Below are 17,936 nucleotides of genomic sequence, written 5' to 3' on the forward strand. Positions count from 1 at the left end.
TTTCGTTAAATATATATAATATTAAAGAATATCCAGATACAAAATAAATAAGCGCTTCCTTTATACATACGCGAGACTGTTTTTCTAAGCTTTCACAAACGCACATTCGACTCTCGCAACGCGTATTTAACAATTATATTTCATCTATACGCTTAAGTTATTAGTAACCAAATTTCACTTCAACTTACTCACAATTTTAACACATTATTTTTTTTCTTAAGGTCTTTCAAAATTTCACCGAGATGCAAATTAATATCACAATTTGAAAATAATAGTCAATAAATGATAAACATTTACGTAAAATTTAATCTGTAGGAAAAAACAAAAAGAAAAATATCAAAAGTTATTCACACATTAAATATTTTTTCATTAATACTAGATTTGAGTAAAAAATTATTTAAATATATAATACACATATAAGTATGTATTTTTTTTACCAACAATTAAATATTTTGTGTATTGCTTACAAGTTAATGTAAGTTTAGTACTAATAATATGGTTGCGGGCTAATGGCGAAATTTTTCAGAAAATATTTCGAGCGAATGCCGGTCCCATCGGAATTGTCGACCGTCACAGGTGTTGCCGGAGTCGCAGGTGCGTCTGTGATGCGGCGGCACGCCTTTGCTATATTAAGCGGACTAATTAAAAACGAGACAAAATGATGAACGGACAGACAACCGGGAGCCTTTTTCGTACACGTGTATACGCGCACGTGTATTCCTCCCTCTCCACGTTTACGAATAAATAATACTTCAAGATAGTAATACGCACAATATAAAAATTAACGAATCGCGTTTCTCTCAGTCGATCGCTTTATCACTCGATCGAAGATCGCGCAGTCAGAAAGTTAAAAATAATACGGGATAAAACGCGCTAGACCTATTATGTATCGATCATTGTCTTCGATCGTTAAATAATATTAAAATTCGATTTTAAATAATATTAATTCCGATCCTTAGCGCACTCTCGATCTACTTTTACGTAACTCGCATGTTCTTTCTTATGCTAATTAAATAATAATACATATATTACATACCACATATAATAAAAAATTAATAATAAATTAATAGTTTGTTTAAATGAATTATTTGGGATCGCAATCGTTTTCGATTCGTAGATATCGATACATAACAGATTCATGTGCATCCTCACTTTAAATGCTCGGATCGTGACAAGATCAACGCACATATGACCCATTAGTTTATTTTTAATGAAATTATACTTTTGCTGGCACACGAAAAGAAATTTTATCTGCAAAATAATTTCATATCAAAAGATTCCAAGAAATATATACAAAAATGTATTCTATAAAATTCTCGTCTTAGAATAATTTCGAAAGAGGTGAATATCATATGGAAAAAAAGCAATGTACGCATTTGACAGTACATTCATTTAAATACACAAAATAATTAAATAAATTAGAAAATCATTAATTCATTAGAAAATCAAACCAATGAGTTAATCTCTGTGCTCCTCGCAGACTTCACGATCCTCGATCGCTCGATCGTTGCAGCAAATATATATTCGCGCATATCCATTTGATTTGAACATTATGTATATCCATACACACATGCATATACATACTCCTTCCTTACGTAAGCTCGACGGGCACGTCGCTGTTTTAACTAAACAAAAAAAAAAAAAAAAAAATATTCTAAGCTCGAGTTTTCGGGCGCGGATCGAATGCGTGAGCGTAAATTAAAGTCCGGATAAATTCGAGCGAGACGCCGCGCGCACGCGTTTTCCAATGTGTGTTGTTTCTCTTTTTTTTTCTTTCGCTCATTGGATACCCGGACTGGAAATCCGATGACACTTTCGGAAGAGGGTGAGAGATAAGAAAATTCGATTCCAAAACTACTTTGACATGTACCGTTGATCACGTTCACGACGAGAGCGGGAAAAGCAGAGGGTTCAATATGCTTGGGCACTGGAAAAAAATTCGAGACGAATTTTTTTTCTCGCCAAAAACACGACGACCTAGTAGTGTAACGGGTAATCCGTATGTAACAAGATCATTCACACACATACACTGGCGCGCGCATGCCTCTGCGTGATTTTATCCACACTGTCAGGTGTATAATCGGCGAAGTATCATCTCGGTATTTTAGGTATATTTTGCGGGCCGTTTATGCGAGGGAATTCAGACGACGTATAATTTATTCGCATATCCAACAGTTACGAGGGTATGTAAATAATTATGCGTCGCGCGTGCTCTTTGGCGTCATTATTTAACCCGACAGTAGATTAATAAAATGGAAATCATACGTCATAAATGTTGTATAAAGTTCCTAAATTATGCATTTCATTGTCGATATGTTAATAGCCAACGGATCGACACCTGTTCGATTTTCCTGTGGAAAGCTTGGCTCTTTTGGCTCTGGATTTCATCGATGCATAAATTATCGTCAACAACGATGGTAATTAATGGAAGCTCAAATTGATCGAACGTTATGAAAGGTTCGGACCACTTCAAAAGAACTCAAATCATTGTCACATTTACGAAACAAATCGAATTAAATATTTAACAAGGCTCGGCGTACGTAACGAAAATCACGTTCCATTTATCGATGCAAACTTAATAATGTGCAATTACACAACAGCGTTTGATAATTTATATTTATTCGTGTAACAACCGAGAGAAACAATGACTTTATTGATTCAACGATAAATATGTGCATAGAAAACGAAAACCTTAATTTACTTCGCACGATTATTAATTCGACAAGTTAATCAAGCGAATTATTTCCCTGCGTATTCACGCATGTTAAGAACATGTATATAACGTATCTTCAAACTGATCTTTTTTTATTATTCATTAATATGTCGCGTTGGTCTTGTGAGAATTACAAAACCAGAAATCTCGAGATTTAATCAAAAGAAGTATAATTTCTCGCTGTCTGAAATTACAACTGAAAACACTCGCGGTCCTGATAAATCACCCGTAACTTTTTTTTTTCTAATTACTACGTTTAAAGATGCACGCATGATTTATGATGAAATTATAACAGAAGTGTCACTTTTGCTTCCCTCTTGCACTCCGTTTATACCAAGTACTTAGTCGACTCATTCAGTCAGCCAGGTATCAAAGTTCTTTTCGACTCTTTGAGGGACTACCTTTGGGCGCTCTTCAACGTTCTCTAGGTCTCTCGATATTCACGTGCCCTTAAACGTCTTAAGACTTCTCAACCACCACTTTCTCCTTCCCCCTCCCCTCTCTCTCTCTCTCTCTCTCTCTCTCTCTCTCTCGTTTTCTTTTACATTACCCTTCTTCTTCAACGTCACCGGGGGTCTCGACCTTCTTTCGCCTTAAAGCGAGTTAGATAGCCGTACTTTAAGCTAGGATCTGGCGTTAGCTGCCTTCGCGGGTACTAATTGACTAGCATCGTTAATTACTCTCGTTTGATCTCTCGCTTGCGCTCGATTCGCGTCCTCTCGGCGCTCTTCTTACTTCCCTTTCTCCAAAATCTATCTTTTTACTATACCATATTCAGGCCGTATCACACATACACACATACACACATACGCTAGCATTGAAAATTATTTCTTCCTCAAAATGCGATAGCAATGGTATATATTAACAGTAATGATAATAAAAATAATAGTAATATATTACTGTTTCGTACTAAATCTTATCATATTATTTGGTATATCGTGTATCAGCGTTGTTACATTACGCGTATCGGTGCGGTATAAATAATAATACATTAGTTTGATCCCCGTCGAAACAAGGAAGAATCAACCCACCGGGCAGAATTTCGGCCTTCTCTTCTTTAAATGTTAAATGCGCTACCCTAAATTGCGTACGTGGGAAAATAATTTTCGGTCGTCGACCCATTGACAGTTTTTGCGCGTTTCATCCCGTGGCACTCGCGTGGCTTTTCCCAGAGTCGTAGAGAAAATCCAAAAAAGTATCGGAAAGAACTGTTTTCGTACATACGGGACATTCGTCGACGACAGCTGGCTCTCTTCTTACGAAAAATAAATATAGAATTTCGCGGAATATATATACGTTCGCGCGCCATCGCTAGGAATACGATAGTATAATTGCTAATTAATTGTTATACAAGAACACACACGCGAAGTTAAACGCGTTTTCCCTACTACCATTTCGCGAGAGACGTAGTCAAGAAAAACGGGGCATTTACGTTTAATTACGGAATTCATGTCGTACGAATTGGGCTAACGGCGGACTCTGAGGAAATAAAAGGCGCATCTTTCGCGCTAAGTCGTATTACAAAATAGGCAGTGCGTGTCGGGTTATCTCGACAATCGAACAATCTATTCAACTAAATATTAGAGAGACACGTACCGCAACTATCCAAACTGCTGTACAAACTTTGGCTCGTACTCGCAACTTTGTTCAGTGCCACGTTTAAGCTTCCGATTTTGAACTTTATCAATCATCACGTATTTTTTTTTGCGCTAAATGAGCTGTTGGACAAAGTTAATCTTTCCATATTCTATAAAGTAAATAAAAATTTCTTTAAACTTCAATTAATTGTAACATAAATAAATTAATCTTTCTTACAAGAATATATAAAATACGGTGTTTTTTGCCAATTTATATGATTCTCTCAAAACAGCTTAAATCTTATATAAATAGTATGATCCTGAAATGAATTCGTAACCGATTGATTTAATTCGTAATACGTAATATAACACAGAAGTTATATTATAATGAAATAAAAGTCTCTTAATGGAAATTAAACTCTTCATGGCTAAATATGCACGTGATGAAAATACATCCGATTCAAACGGCTCATCGGATGACTTAATGGAAGCTAAACGTGGCGACTGAGGACACGAGCTGTCGACGGTACAGTTATCGTTTAGGTCGCATGTCACGCGGGCGGCAATCACTCGATCCGATTCCGAAGACACAATGATAAATTAAAAGTGAGGAACATATGTCGCGTGTGACTATGTACACTAAGCGTGCTCTCCCGAGAATGTGTGCCGCGCGCGCATGCGCGGTTCCTCTCTTCCGTTTAAATACAATATGTATATATTTGTATGTGTATATATATGTATATACACTTACCAGACAATGACGCGAAACGACTAGACTGTGACTCGAACTAACTCTTCTTCTCTTCTTGTTCTTCATCCTTTTTGTTCTGTCTCGCGCCTTCTCCATCTCCTTCTAACTCGCCCAAAACACTTCGACACGCATACACACACACACACACACACACACGTACACGTACACGCACGCAAAATACATACACAGCGAGTGTTCTATGCTATATACAGATATGTACAATGGTATACAATTAATGCGCATTACTGATCGCGCGCGCGGACAGATGCGCCGTCGGGGATGGGGATAATTTTGCGAGAACGTTAACGAGCGGCCACTGTCGAAAGCGCAGCTTGCGATCGAAATCAGACCGACAGATCGGCTGGTTGTTGTTTTGTCGTAGGTTTGATCGCCGTTACATTACGCGTCATTACATGCTATCAGGTGAAAAGCTCGCGAGCTCTCGCGAAAATCACGACCACGCAAATAGCAATGCGCGCCGAACATTCAAAGCCGTTTGATTTATATACATAATTGATAGTTTCCAATGTTTATCCAGAAATATTATCTTTCTGTAATATTAAATAGAATTTTTTTTTTTTTTACAACGAGTATATAATACAGTTCGAGTTTCGACGGCAATGTATGTCGCGGCAGTTTTGATTTTCGCGAGCGCGAAAATGGAAGATTCTTTTTTTGCCTCGTCTCGTTTCGATTTTTCGAAGAAGTATAACAATGAAAAATGTAATAGCTGTTTAAACAAATCTTATGATTCAATAAATTTGTACTTTTGTAGTGATTAAGCTATATATTGTATGTGGTAACATCGAAAATACGCATTTGTGAATCGCATTAGAAAATCGTCTAAGAAAGATGATTATGAAAAATTGAGAAATATGCAATAAACATTTTTGTAGTTCAAAATAAATTTGCTTTGTTGCGTTTTTACAATGAGCCGATATTAATAGATATATAACAATACAAATTAAAAAAAAATTAATCATTATATAAGTTTTAGAAAAATAATATATTATTTTGATCAGAGCTATATAATTATTCGCATATTTCTCATATTAATCTAACCATCAAATTAGTAATCAATTGGCAATTTTTTTGCCCCTAGAATTTTTTTCACAGCTGATTATTTTCATCCCACGTTATAAAAAATCTCCCATCAGCACAAGCTCTTCAAGTTTTATGCAATCTACACTCTTACGTTCTGTTCACATCCATCAATTGTCTCGCGAATCAAATGTTTCAAGAAAGTCTCGAAGAAGGGTCTTGTCGATGGTTACCAATTCTCTTGACTGTCCCGTGGTTTTTATTTCATCGTCGTTTCCGTACCTCTTCTCCGACCTCTTCGCCGTGGTCATTTGTACAAGTTTCATCGACCACGAAAGATCCATTAGGTCCTCGGCACCTCTTCCTGGTTCCTTCTGGTCTCTTCTGCTGCTTTACTTTACTGTTGTCAAATCTCTCTCTTTCTCTTTCTTTGTTCCTTCATTCCTCTCGTCACTGAGCAAGAAACTTCTTCAGCAACACGACAATGGACAGCGAGCGTTGCCTACACAGTCGAGTATGATTCTTTGGTTTTTCCGAGGACGACAGCGACCAGCATTACGCAAAAATAAACGAACGACGAAAGTCGTGAAAGAGAATTCCTCTTTTGGATATGCTCTTGTCCCCGTTTGGATAAAAGTATTTCCTCGCCGGAAAATTCTTTTTCGGTCTCATCGTCATCCAACTTGGTTCTTTGGTTTTTTTCAGAAATATGGAAGCGGCGGAATCGGATAACTAGGTACGCGATCACGCGACTTTCTTTTCCCAGAGATCGAAGAAGTATATTATATCTATATGTTTCTTCTTGTGTGCTGCTCTGTCGTTCTCTAGAACGACACGCGAAGACATTTTTATCGTAGCAAACTGCTCAGGATGTCCATCTCGCAAGAATGACGTTGTCTTGTCCCGTTGATGACAGGAGAACACGAACGATAGCTCGATAGCTGTTGTTTCTTTCTAACCACGCGGCTCTTTCAAAATCATCCGCATTCCGCAATGATAAAGTAGACTGGATATTGCGCTTCCGCTGGATTATGGAACGGATGCGGATTACCGTTCTTTTCACGAAAACAAAACGGAAGAAGAAACGTAAAAAGTGCGCAAACATTTGTTCGATGTTCGTCTTCTTTCGTGTCTTTTTCGTCTTCCTGACGACGCAAGTACATCGCTTTTATCGGCCACTTATCGTTTCCACTATCGCATCGTACAAAATGTTCTCATCTTTTAAAATTTTCGATTAATAATAAATTATATTTCCTCGCACATTTTTCGCAATTTTCCCATTTTTCCCGACGGGCGCTCTGTCGCTTTTCTTGCATGTCTCGTGCGCGAAACAGGCCGGTTTGGAAGAAAATATATATACTACGAAATTACGATCCTTTTCGCGCGGAGGGCGATCAAAAGTCACGTTCTCTCTGACGAGGAGAATGACTGTCGATTATTTCATCGCGTATCTTTCGTTTTTACACGTGTCCCTTGCTTTCGGCGCTTCAGGAACCATCTAGCTTTCGTTCTAACGCATTATGAAAGATCCGCAATACCTGACAATCTCTCGAGATCGTTTAGCAAAGTCTCTCCCGTCTTTTCCTTCGTCTCTTCTTCTTCTTTTTCCATGAGCGATCAGCTTCGCGTTACGTGTGCCTCGGCTGGCCGTACGCGAAGCTGACCTCGCGTCATGGATAATCCGGATGCATCAGATTGTACATGACCGCGAAGATCGTACAAGCAGCGTAAACGCCTAGGGCCACCCACCAGAGTAATTGCTCGTGTAGCCGCTGCTCGAAGTTCTTCAACACTAAAAGGCCGATCGTCAAACCAGCCAGGGCACCCGTCAAATGGGCGACGTACGACACTGGCGGACCCATCTGCTCCGCCGCGTATCTGTCGTAGATTGCGAAGCCTACGTCAGCGCTAGCTGCAATCAGAGAAATAAGAATTTCGATCAAAATTTACCATTTGTTTGATTTTTTTTTAAATATGCAAGATTTTTTATATGTTTCAATTTATTTATCGACAAATGTTTAAATTAATCATCGTAATACCATTTATAATTCATCGTTATTCTAAAAGATACTTTTTAATTATTTTATTAGGTTCTGAATTAAAATTAATTAACACACTTACATTTCATTAATATAATTCACAATTAGCTATCATCGACAGATTAATAGATGAAGTTAAAATAACGCATGTAATGGAATAGAAAAAAAATAATATTTTTATCATGCTCCTCCCCCTTTTAAGAATTCTTTTTTAAAGATTTCTGTAAAGTACTGATGAAAAAATGATGCATAGCAAAGCGATAAGGAAAGCATAAAGAAGAGCAAAAAGAGGAATAAGAAGAAGAAGAAAAAAGTGAAAGAGTGCGAAAAAGTAAGGACATCACGAGGAGCCGAGCCGACGGCGAGCTTTGCTGAAAAGCTCTCGAAGTGTCGTCGAGAGAAGAGCTTTTCCTGCAGCTTCCTCAGCAGCTTTTTCCTACATCTGAGACTACTGTGGATGACTGTGTAAGTTCGTTATGTTCTCGTAAGAAATTTGCTTCTTCGTTAGTTAATATAGAAATGAGCTTTGCGCAAGCGGATCAACTTTAGCTTCAAAAGCTACTCTTTTAACATTTTTTACAAAGATTTTTGATTTTATTAATATATAAACGGAAATTATTATATAGAAAGTTATGACCAATTCAAATAATCTAATTTTTATCAGATCTCTACTTGAGTGTATATATACGTATAAAGTTATATTATAATTTAATTTATATAGGTATATTTATATAGGTATATTTCAAATAAAGAATTAATTAATGAGTAATTAATAATTGATTTTTCTTCAAATTAAAATTTCAATAAAAATTAAAATAACCGATCAAAAAACAAAATTTAATTATCCGTTTATAGAAACTTACTTAATTTTTGACATTAAGCAACTCTGTAATTAGGTTTTCGTTAACGAGATAACTCGAAGCTTATTGAAACATTTATAACTCTGAGGAAATTCTGATAGACATTCTGTATATTATTTTCTTTATGTTCTTAAACGTGATATCTTCTCGTTATTTCTCGCTGCTTAACTTGTATAGCTGAGTTATACAATTCTTGAAGCAACAAAAGCTGGAGTTTTCTATTCTTTCTTCTAACATTATTTACTCGACTATAATCAATATGCCCATGAGTATTATTATTAATTAGTACCATATCTTTTTTTGTTATAACCAACGTTCTTTTCTCTTTATGTCTGCTCTATATCTGTCTTTTGTTTCAATACATATGTAATTTGATTTTAATGGAATTATAAGAGAAAAGCATATCAAATTCCATTACTATGACTATTACTTGAAGCACTTTCACTGATTTGTAAAGAGCTTATTCAATTTATCGTTAAAATTTGTTATTAATTATTAATATTTGCAATGGTTATTTTGTAAGCCTCGTTTAATAATTATAATCATCTCTGTATTAAATTTACATATAATTAAAATTAAAATTTTTTCGTTTCGTGAAAATTCGCTTAATATTTTTATAATTCCCATCTTCTCCTTTTTTCGTTGTGACAGACTCTGAGTCACTTCTGTACCAATCTTAAAGTATCGCATCTCTTTTTTTAATTTCAATCGAGCTTACTTAGGTGTGATGAGTCCTGATGACTCGATAAACACAAGCGACGACCGTGCTCGTTTGAAAATTTGACGAAACTAGCACCTGTTCTTTTCATGGCAAACAATCCCAACGTTGGTGAAAATTCTTCGCGGCAATCACGACGCGCGAGAAAGCACATCTATCTTTTAATTAAAACTTTAGACTAACAGCAGTTTTCGTCGCTTTCCGCTTTTACCGGGAGAAAAAAAAACGAGAAAATTGAAATTTCAAAAAGAGTATCGAAACAAAGTGCAAGAAGAAAAAAATCAAACGATTAAATGCTAACAAATAAAGACAACAACAAAGAAATATCGATGTAGTACGTTACTGTGTTTTCAGTAAAACATCCTTAATTAACAAATCTAATATTTTTAAATAATTTTATTAAATTCAATAAATGGAAGATAACACGTCTAAACCATTTAAATAATTAAAAAATAGATAATATTCTTTATTTAAAAAATATGAAATTTCATTTAATAAAATTTACAATCTTGAAAACGCATATAATGACCATTATTATATTTCTCTTTTTAAATTAAGTAAATTTTATTTTTCACCTCTCGTCATAATATATTGCAAGTGCAACAAAAAGATTCAATGGTTATATTTTAGGTACTTTATTCTACATACTTTTTAATCTCGCTAAATTCATTAATTAAAAAAAATTGTCGGCATTTAAATATATTTCTAGAATATGAAATTTAAATCAACTTTCATCGCAAAGTTCTGATTGCAATTGACAATAGCGTATTTTCTTCGCGTCTTAAAGCGTTATCGGCGAGGCAAGAGACACTTTGCCATATCCTACGAGAGCGTCATTTGCATTCGCGCCTGCACGGATGACCCGTTTCCACGTTGTGAGAGAGCACGTTTATCGATCAAGCTCTACTCTGCTCGTCAAGCTCTCTCGTGCGGATTACGATGTAATCCAAGTCGAAACGCGTAGATTGGAACGGGCCTGAGCTGTTACCATCCGCGGACAGAAACTATATGAATATATATTTGAAGCGGCGCGTAGAAACAGAGTAGAGAAATAGAAAGAGAAGAAAGAAGAGAGAGAAGAAAGAAGAGAAAGGGAAAGAGAGAGAGGCGGGGGAGAGAGAGGGAGAGAGAGAGAGAGAAGAAAAGATGGTGAATATCCGAATCTGCGCTGACGGTAATCAACCCCTTAAACAAGGTTATTGAAGACTCAAGAGGCTCCGTCAGGGTGAATTTGAGGCGACTCTAGGGCCACTAGAACTAGATAATGCGCACGTATAGTGGCGGTCAGATTACGTGCTATACGGACCCTCGATACTAGAGTTCTACGTCTTTGCCAATATCACGCTACTATTATTACGTCGCCATAGGCGTGGAATTCTGAGATTGTATTCTACTCCGACATTCGAAGTTTTATATATATATATATATATATCGTGCAACTCTCGTTTCAATTTTTAAGAACGTATCGTAACGTTTTACTGAAGAGTCAATGGGAAGACGCGAAAAATATTAAAAAAATATTCCAGATATTTAACTTTTACTAAATTTTCCATGATAAAAATTAATCTCATTTTATCTATGTTTATAATAATCTCTCAGATCTTTTTTTTTACTATTATATTTAGAACTACGGCTTGTCATCATAATTCGTGATATATTTATTTAACCTCTGATGTTAATACTATACTGCGCTATATTAATCTTCAGTAAAGAAGCGCAATTAATATGTACTAGCATACTTGGCGCCAATGCTCAATCATGACCGTTCTCGAAAGCAGATCGATCGGATATCGAGCAGGATGGTCGAAGATAGATAGGATTGGCCGCCGGTGATTGTGTGTGCGGGCCGACGATCGAGGAAGTAGGGTCCACTTACCGATGACGAAAATGCCAATGAGCCGAACTATCCCGAACTCCATATTGTTATAGTTGAGGAGAACATTGGCTAGATGCGCTGCCAGAAGGGCATAAACGCCCCCACTCGCTCCGACAAGATACACATCTGTATCGAACACTGATGTGCCGAGCGAACCTGAAAATAAAATAAATATATTTCTTTTAATATATTACTACTTTTGGCAATGAAAATTAATATTAGAATTTGACAATTAATGTATCGTTAATTTAATTTCTAATCTTGAAATAAACGTCCCACAAATTGAAGCTTTTTATTTGTCAGTGTAATTATAAATCACTCTTTTTATCTCGGGTATGAATTTAAAAATTTGCGAAAGAAGTATATTTTGCTCTTTCATACCACTATTTTATGCAGTCAATTCACTAATTGCATAATCAACGAAATTTTTTCGAGAAGAGAAAACCGGTCTCAACGAAACTGCGAGTTCTCCGTTTCAGGAGTTTCCGCCATTGTCTGCCGAACTAGCAAACGCTCATTCTCGGACAGCCGCGAAGTGTGGACAAAATTTTCCGCTCTCACCGCCCTCGGCGAATAAAATAAGAATAATACTCGCTCAACAACTCGAAAGTTCGCACGGCTCCGCGCTCCAGTTTAACGGCGCCAACCCTCACCTCCCTTTCCCTCTCTCTCTCTCTCTCGCTCTTTCTCCCTCTTGCCCTCGCTCTTTCTCCAATTCATTCGGAAACATCTGTTGCTCCGCGCGTAATGTGCAGAACGCCCGTAGGAAAACGACGAGTATGCATGCCAAATAATTAGAATAATATATATGATTTCTTTTAATTAATATAATTATTTTACTTTTTTACAAATAAACTGCAAACTGAAATGCATTGTACATATATATATATATATATATATACAAATTTTTTTTAACATGAGTGTCAAATAGAACTTCTTCTACCTAATGAACTTCAAACCTTTTGATTTGACACATTCTATTCTATTCTGTCCTTATATGGTACTTATGTTTATGAATGGATCGTCTATAATGCTCTCGCCATTTCATCGATTCAGGAATGTCAGCGGTATAAAGCGCTTCCGGGCATTAGCTGGCTCTGGTTATTAGAAACAGGATTAGGGACCCGTTTCCGACTATTTGCCCTGTAATTTGACAAACTGCTCTACGAACGGCATACGAATGTGTAAGAGCATGGATGCAGCGCATTAAAAAGTGTCTTAATAACGAGAAATAGGTAAGAAATTATTATATAAATAATCCGATCGATATTATTACAGATAAAAGATATATTTCTCATACATAAGTATATATAATCGTATTGTTTATTTGTTACACATAAAAAAATGTAAAAAATATATACCTCTATTTAAAAAACAAAATCTCTATCTACAATGTAGAACTCGTGTGACAAAATTATTTTTACACAGATATCGCAGGTATCTCCGAAAATAACGTTGCATTCCAATTACATGCCAAATGTCACCCAACCGACGATAGAAGGCAATTCAGCGTACGATAGTATCACAATAATAGCAACGCGCGTTCGACAAACTCCGCAATTCGCAATGTTTCATTTGCGCAACTGGTAACCGTGCAACGAGCGTGTACCGTGTCGCGCGCAACCCCGAGAGCAATGGTAATGTATCAGACACACGATCGCGCTAGTTAAACATTAATATCGCGCTGGACAGGCGGATGGTGCTTCGCGAATCGATGCGGCGGCAGCGGCCACCCGTTTGCCTATATATCGTGGGAAATGAGCGAGGACATTAGTCGCTTCCTATGTGGAAATGTGGAAGCGACCGGGGTACGGCGGGTTGGTCGGTGATTCGGCGCGTCTGGCGGAGAGAGGCGAATGCCACCTGACACCTGGGGACCTGCTGACCGATCGCCCCTCGCAAACCTAACCGCCCGACCACTACCACCACCACCACCACCACCACCTTTGATCCGTCCTAAATTACGAATGCCGTCCGGCCGATACGCGTCTACCCTGACGAGGTTGCTCCGATTTATTAAGGCTGTCGCTCGTAATTCGCTGTTGATATACGGGGTTGATACCGGGACTGTTTTCCGTGTTTCTTTTAGCTTTGTATTCGGATTTCAATTCGTAATCTGGAATACGATCCTCCGGTATTTAAAAAATCGAGACAACGGACTTTTTGAATTCTAAACGTTTAAAGAGCTTCGAAGGAGATGAGATTTTAATTAAGCTGTAGCGCGGCGCGAGATAATACTTATTCTGGATTTCGCTGTTCAAGAATTTGTTGAATCTGTTGATAAAATTTGGGAATAACACGTCGAATTGCATTACGCGTATGCAGGACTCTGCATCCGTGACATCCTCTTCTTGTAAAACCGCTGATTCAATTGGATTCGTCGCTACGCACTGGTCATTAATGCGCGACCTACATCGGGATTGTAGCCACAGCAGCGTCGTGGGAAAACCACGAGAAATGCTCGTGTTTCGTAAACTACCTACACGAAGTTTCCGCAGAGCGCAAATCGCGTCTAAGCCGGTGCGCACCGGAGCGACGTGGAAATGCATTAAGGATGCAAACATCAATTCGTGCGAGTTCGCGAACGCTCCGAATTACCTGCAATGAATTATTAGCGTCCGTTTAATAAATGATCGAGTCACATCCAATCGGAACAAGAGAGCAATTATTCGAAACGCGTGGAATTAGGTAGCTTGCAGCAGAGAAACACCGAAATCGTCGCGCATACTGAATGACATTAACTTTAAACAATATCTTGAAGATACAATTGCATCTATCGCAAAATAAAAATACTTAATAAATATAAATACTATTCGAAGCTCCGATAAATTTTTGGTGTACTCCTAAGAAATTTTACCTAGAATTGTAATTATATACACAATGATAAATTACTGATGTTTCTAACAGCAATCAACATTTATCAATATGATAATAATAACGATATGACATAAATAGACATAGAGACGTGTAAAAATGCAGAAATTATATTAAGAAAAAGCGTATAAAATTTATTGTCAATATTTGTAACGTAACGCAATATTATACGTGGCTGTAATAATACTATAACATAGATAAAATAGAGAATATAGGATCTCAGCTGTCATCGTCAGTCTGTTTGTCATCGTGCCATAGTTAATTGGAAGTTGAAGCACGCCGAGAGACCACTTTACCCCCGTGCACGACGAACCATGCTCCTCTGTGTAGTAATTGACTCGAGTTAACGGATACTGGCTCAAGAGAGCCGCTGATTCCCCTCATCCGCTCTCCTTGGTCCAACTTAGACGATGTTGCAAGCATTTACGGTTTACCGTCGTTTACCTAACCGAGACTATAAGAGACAAATCATAGCGACACAATAACCCATTCCACGCGTTACCGAATTTACAAATCGATCTTTGTCGATTTTTTCTTCCTTTGCACATTTATTATTATTATAGTGCAAAAATTATCATCTTAACTGAAGTATTTAATTAGTAATATTAATTAAAATTATTTTCTTAGTAACTACGTTTTCAATAAACATTAAGATTCATTGTATTTATATTTTGATGAATTTTACATTACTTGAAATTTTTCTATTTTATTTCAATATTTTTATTTATATATAATTTTATTCAGCTATAATTTTCAAGTGTTAAGTACTGATATGTATAAATAAATAATTAACAAATTGCATCATTAAAAGACGATTCAATTGTACTATTTTAGTTTCACAACTGTTGCATCGTTATATTCGTGATTAAACTGTAAGTCTCCTGTAATCTCCAAGAAACTTTCGCAAAATTAATTAGGTTGTCTTAATCATCAAAACGTCAGTGCAAATAAAAGTAAACGCGTAAATAGTTCAAAAGAAAGTTCTGTACTCTTTCCAGCAATAAAGAGAGAAATATGTACATACATGTACTGCATATAGATAAAAGAGAGACAGAGAGCGAAGGAGAAAAAAAATTGCAGCATAGCATCTCACTAAAATTAGTAACCTGTGGCACAAGGACGAGTAAAAAGAAGCAAAAAAAGAAGAGATAAAAGAAAAGGAAAGAGAATCGTGAAGCGTAAGAGTCATCATGGACTTCTCTTGGGTTATGAAATTCATCCGAGCCCTTCGTTAATGCCTTCGACTTTACTTTAAGGAAGAAAGCATGAAAGAAAGAGAAGTGGGTCGACGCAGTTTGCCAACGAGATGCATCGATGCGAATTAATGTCTTCGCGACCTACTCCTATAATTATAACATGCGAGTCTATTCGTACATCTGCTACTTCGTTGCAAACAATTTGTCCAACAATGCGGTATCTACATAATTTTATTTACGATATATTCGTAAGTATCTCGAAGAATTTTACTCTCTTTCATTCTAGATGTGCCTGAGATGTAAATAATATACGAGAATTTTACTTTACGTAATTGTAAATAAATATATGCCGATTTCTTTACAACTACGATAACTTTTCAGCGTCGTCAAAATCGGAGTGTTTGAAAGTTTTAATAATTAAGCTGAAAAAAGAACATTCTATCGACTAATCTTTAGATTTAGTGCATGATAATATGTTGCATGTATTTTTCACTGCATAGAATATTATCGATTAACGACTCGTTGGCACCAATAACGGAGTCTGTTGAAACCAAACGGCTCGATATGCAACAGGTGCAACGAAACTACCACGAAGAAAACGTTCAATAGCAAAAAAAAGACATGAAAAGTCAAAGATACGCAGATACTTATGTGATTTTATCGTTTTCCAAATCTAAGAAAATTTTATACATGTATATATATATATAAGAAACAGATGTGTGAGAGAGACGATAAATAATTGATCGAATTGAAAAGCTCGAGACAAGGAAAAAGCTTTTTAATTATTTCATGGAAACACTAATGACTTAAACTTTTATGATAATTGTTTAATGTAAACTGTAAAAACTGTTAAATTTTACATTAATAGTATGTAATGTAAAAAGCAAAGAATACTTTTACTCTCTAATTTTTTTATAATTTTACCTTGATTTAAAAAAATTTTTTTTAAGTTTTATACTTTAAAATAACTTAGAAAAGAATCGTAATTACATGCATTAATGTAAATGTATGTCCAGTTATCAACTATACAATAAAATCTGATATATATTGATAACACACGTGAATATAAGGAAACTCACGATCAATACAGACGACATTGCGTCTTACTCACGCCGTATCTTAATGCAAGCCATCGCATTTTTATTATTCGAACGCGGAAGCGAAGGAGAAACGAAACAGAAAAGAAATCGCGAGAATGCGCACTCGAGGGGGGGCTCGAACGCGAAATAAAATGCTCTGTATCGCTCGGAAGTAGGAGGTGGAGAAATAGAACGCACATTTTAGAGGCGGGCGTGCTAGGCACATCGATGCATTCGTAAAGAGCCCCCATCCCCTTTCCCTTCCTCCACCCCCGGAAACGAAAACGGATGAGAGCACCAAACGAAATAGCTGGGAAACAACGTGCATCGGACGTTCTCTCTCGCGGCATGAAGAAAAGTGCTCGATACGCTCTCGTAGCGTTAAAAAATTAGTAGTTAACCACTTAAGCGAAACACCGACGAGCCATGGATACGGGCATGTACTGTATCAATGCATTTCTGCACGTTCTGCTTTTATATACAAGCTTTTATATTTATTTTACACCCTTTCTCTTTTTTTCTGGAATGTGTGTTTATTTCATCCCATTCATAAACAGATACAATTTAAATTTTTACAATTTTGCACGTAAATTATTAATCAACGATAAATTAAATAATTACTGAAATTAAAACTGTTTCGTAAGAATATTAATTTTAGACACTGTAAAAAATATAAAAATGGCCGCGAAAGCCTCAAGACTAGAATATAAAAATGTTTTCTGCGCACGAAAATAAAATGATAAAATTAATTATGTATTAATTTCGTTAATTATCGTAACATTATCATTAGTATTATCAATTTTGGACAGACAATAAATGAAATTCACACAGCATTCTACTGTCGCGTATACACAATTATCTTCACCACATTTATCGGATTTGTGGTCAAAATCATACGTTCGTTATGCGTAGAGAAGCCGAACAACCTCTTTTGGAATCGCTGCTGCTTGTCACCGTTTACAAATGAAACAATAGCGCATTTTGTCATTGCTATAAACCGCGATATGAAACGTACCAGCGACGTCAATCAAGCACCAATTAGACATTCACCAATTTAATTCGCAATTGTTAACAAAGAGAAAGAAGATTCGCGAACAACCTTCGGGAACAAAGGCGATTATTGTGCGAGCGGTTGCAACGATAGAAAGAGGAAGGTGGAAAATCGAGTGTACAGTTAGCCGAGTGCAGGCGCGCCGTTGCATTCCTAAAGAG

General features: G+C 36.6%; 1 protein-coding gene across 2 annotated transcripts in view; it reads right to left on the reverse strand.

Annotated features, from left to right (window-relative positions):
* Stet (stem cell tumor) overlaps positions 1-17,936 on the reverse strand; it is a 373,411-nt gene continuing 355,475 nt past the window's right edge. For both annotated transcript variants that reach the window (XM_072891883.1, XM_072891884.1), the window contains 2 exons: positions 11,576-11,731; positions 1-7,994 (listed from right to left, as the gene is read on the reverse strand). In XM_072891883.1, coding sequence (XP_072747984.1) covers positions 7,753-7,994; positions 11,576-11,731 — 398 coding nt within the window. In that variant the 3' untranslated portion in view covers positions 1-7,752. The remainder of the gene's footprint in view (positions 7,995-11,575; positions 11,732-17,936) is intronic.

The sequence above is a fragment of the Anoplolepis gracilipes genome, chromosome 5 (assembly GCF_047496725.1).
Source record: "Anoplolepis gracilipes chromosome 5, ASM4749672v1, whole genome shotgun sequence".
Classification (NCBI taxonomy): Eukaryota; Metazoa; Arthropoda; class Insecta; order Hymenoptera; family Formicidae; genus Anoplolepis; species Anoplolepis gracilipes.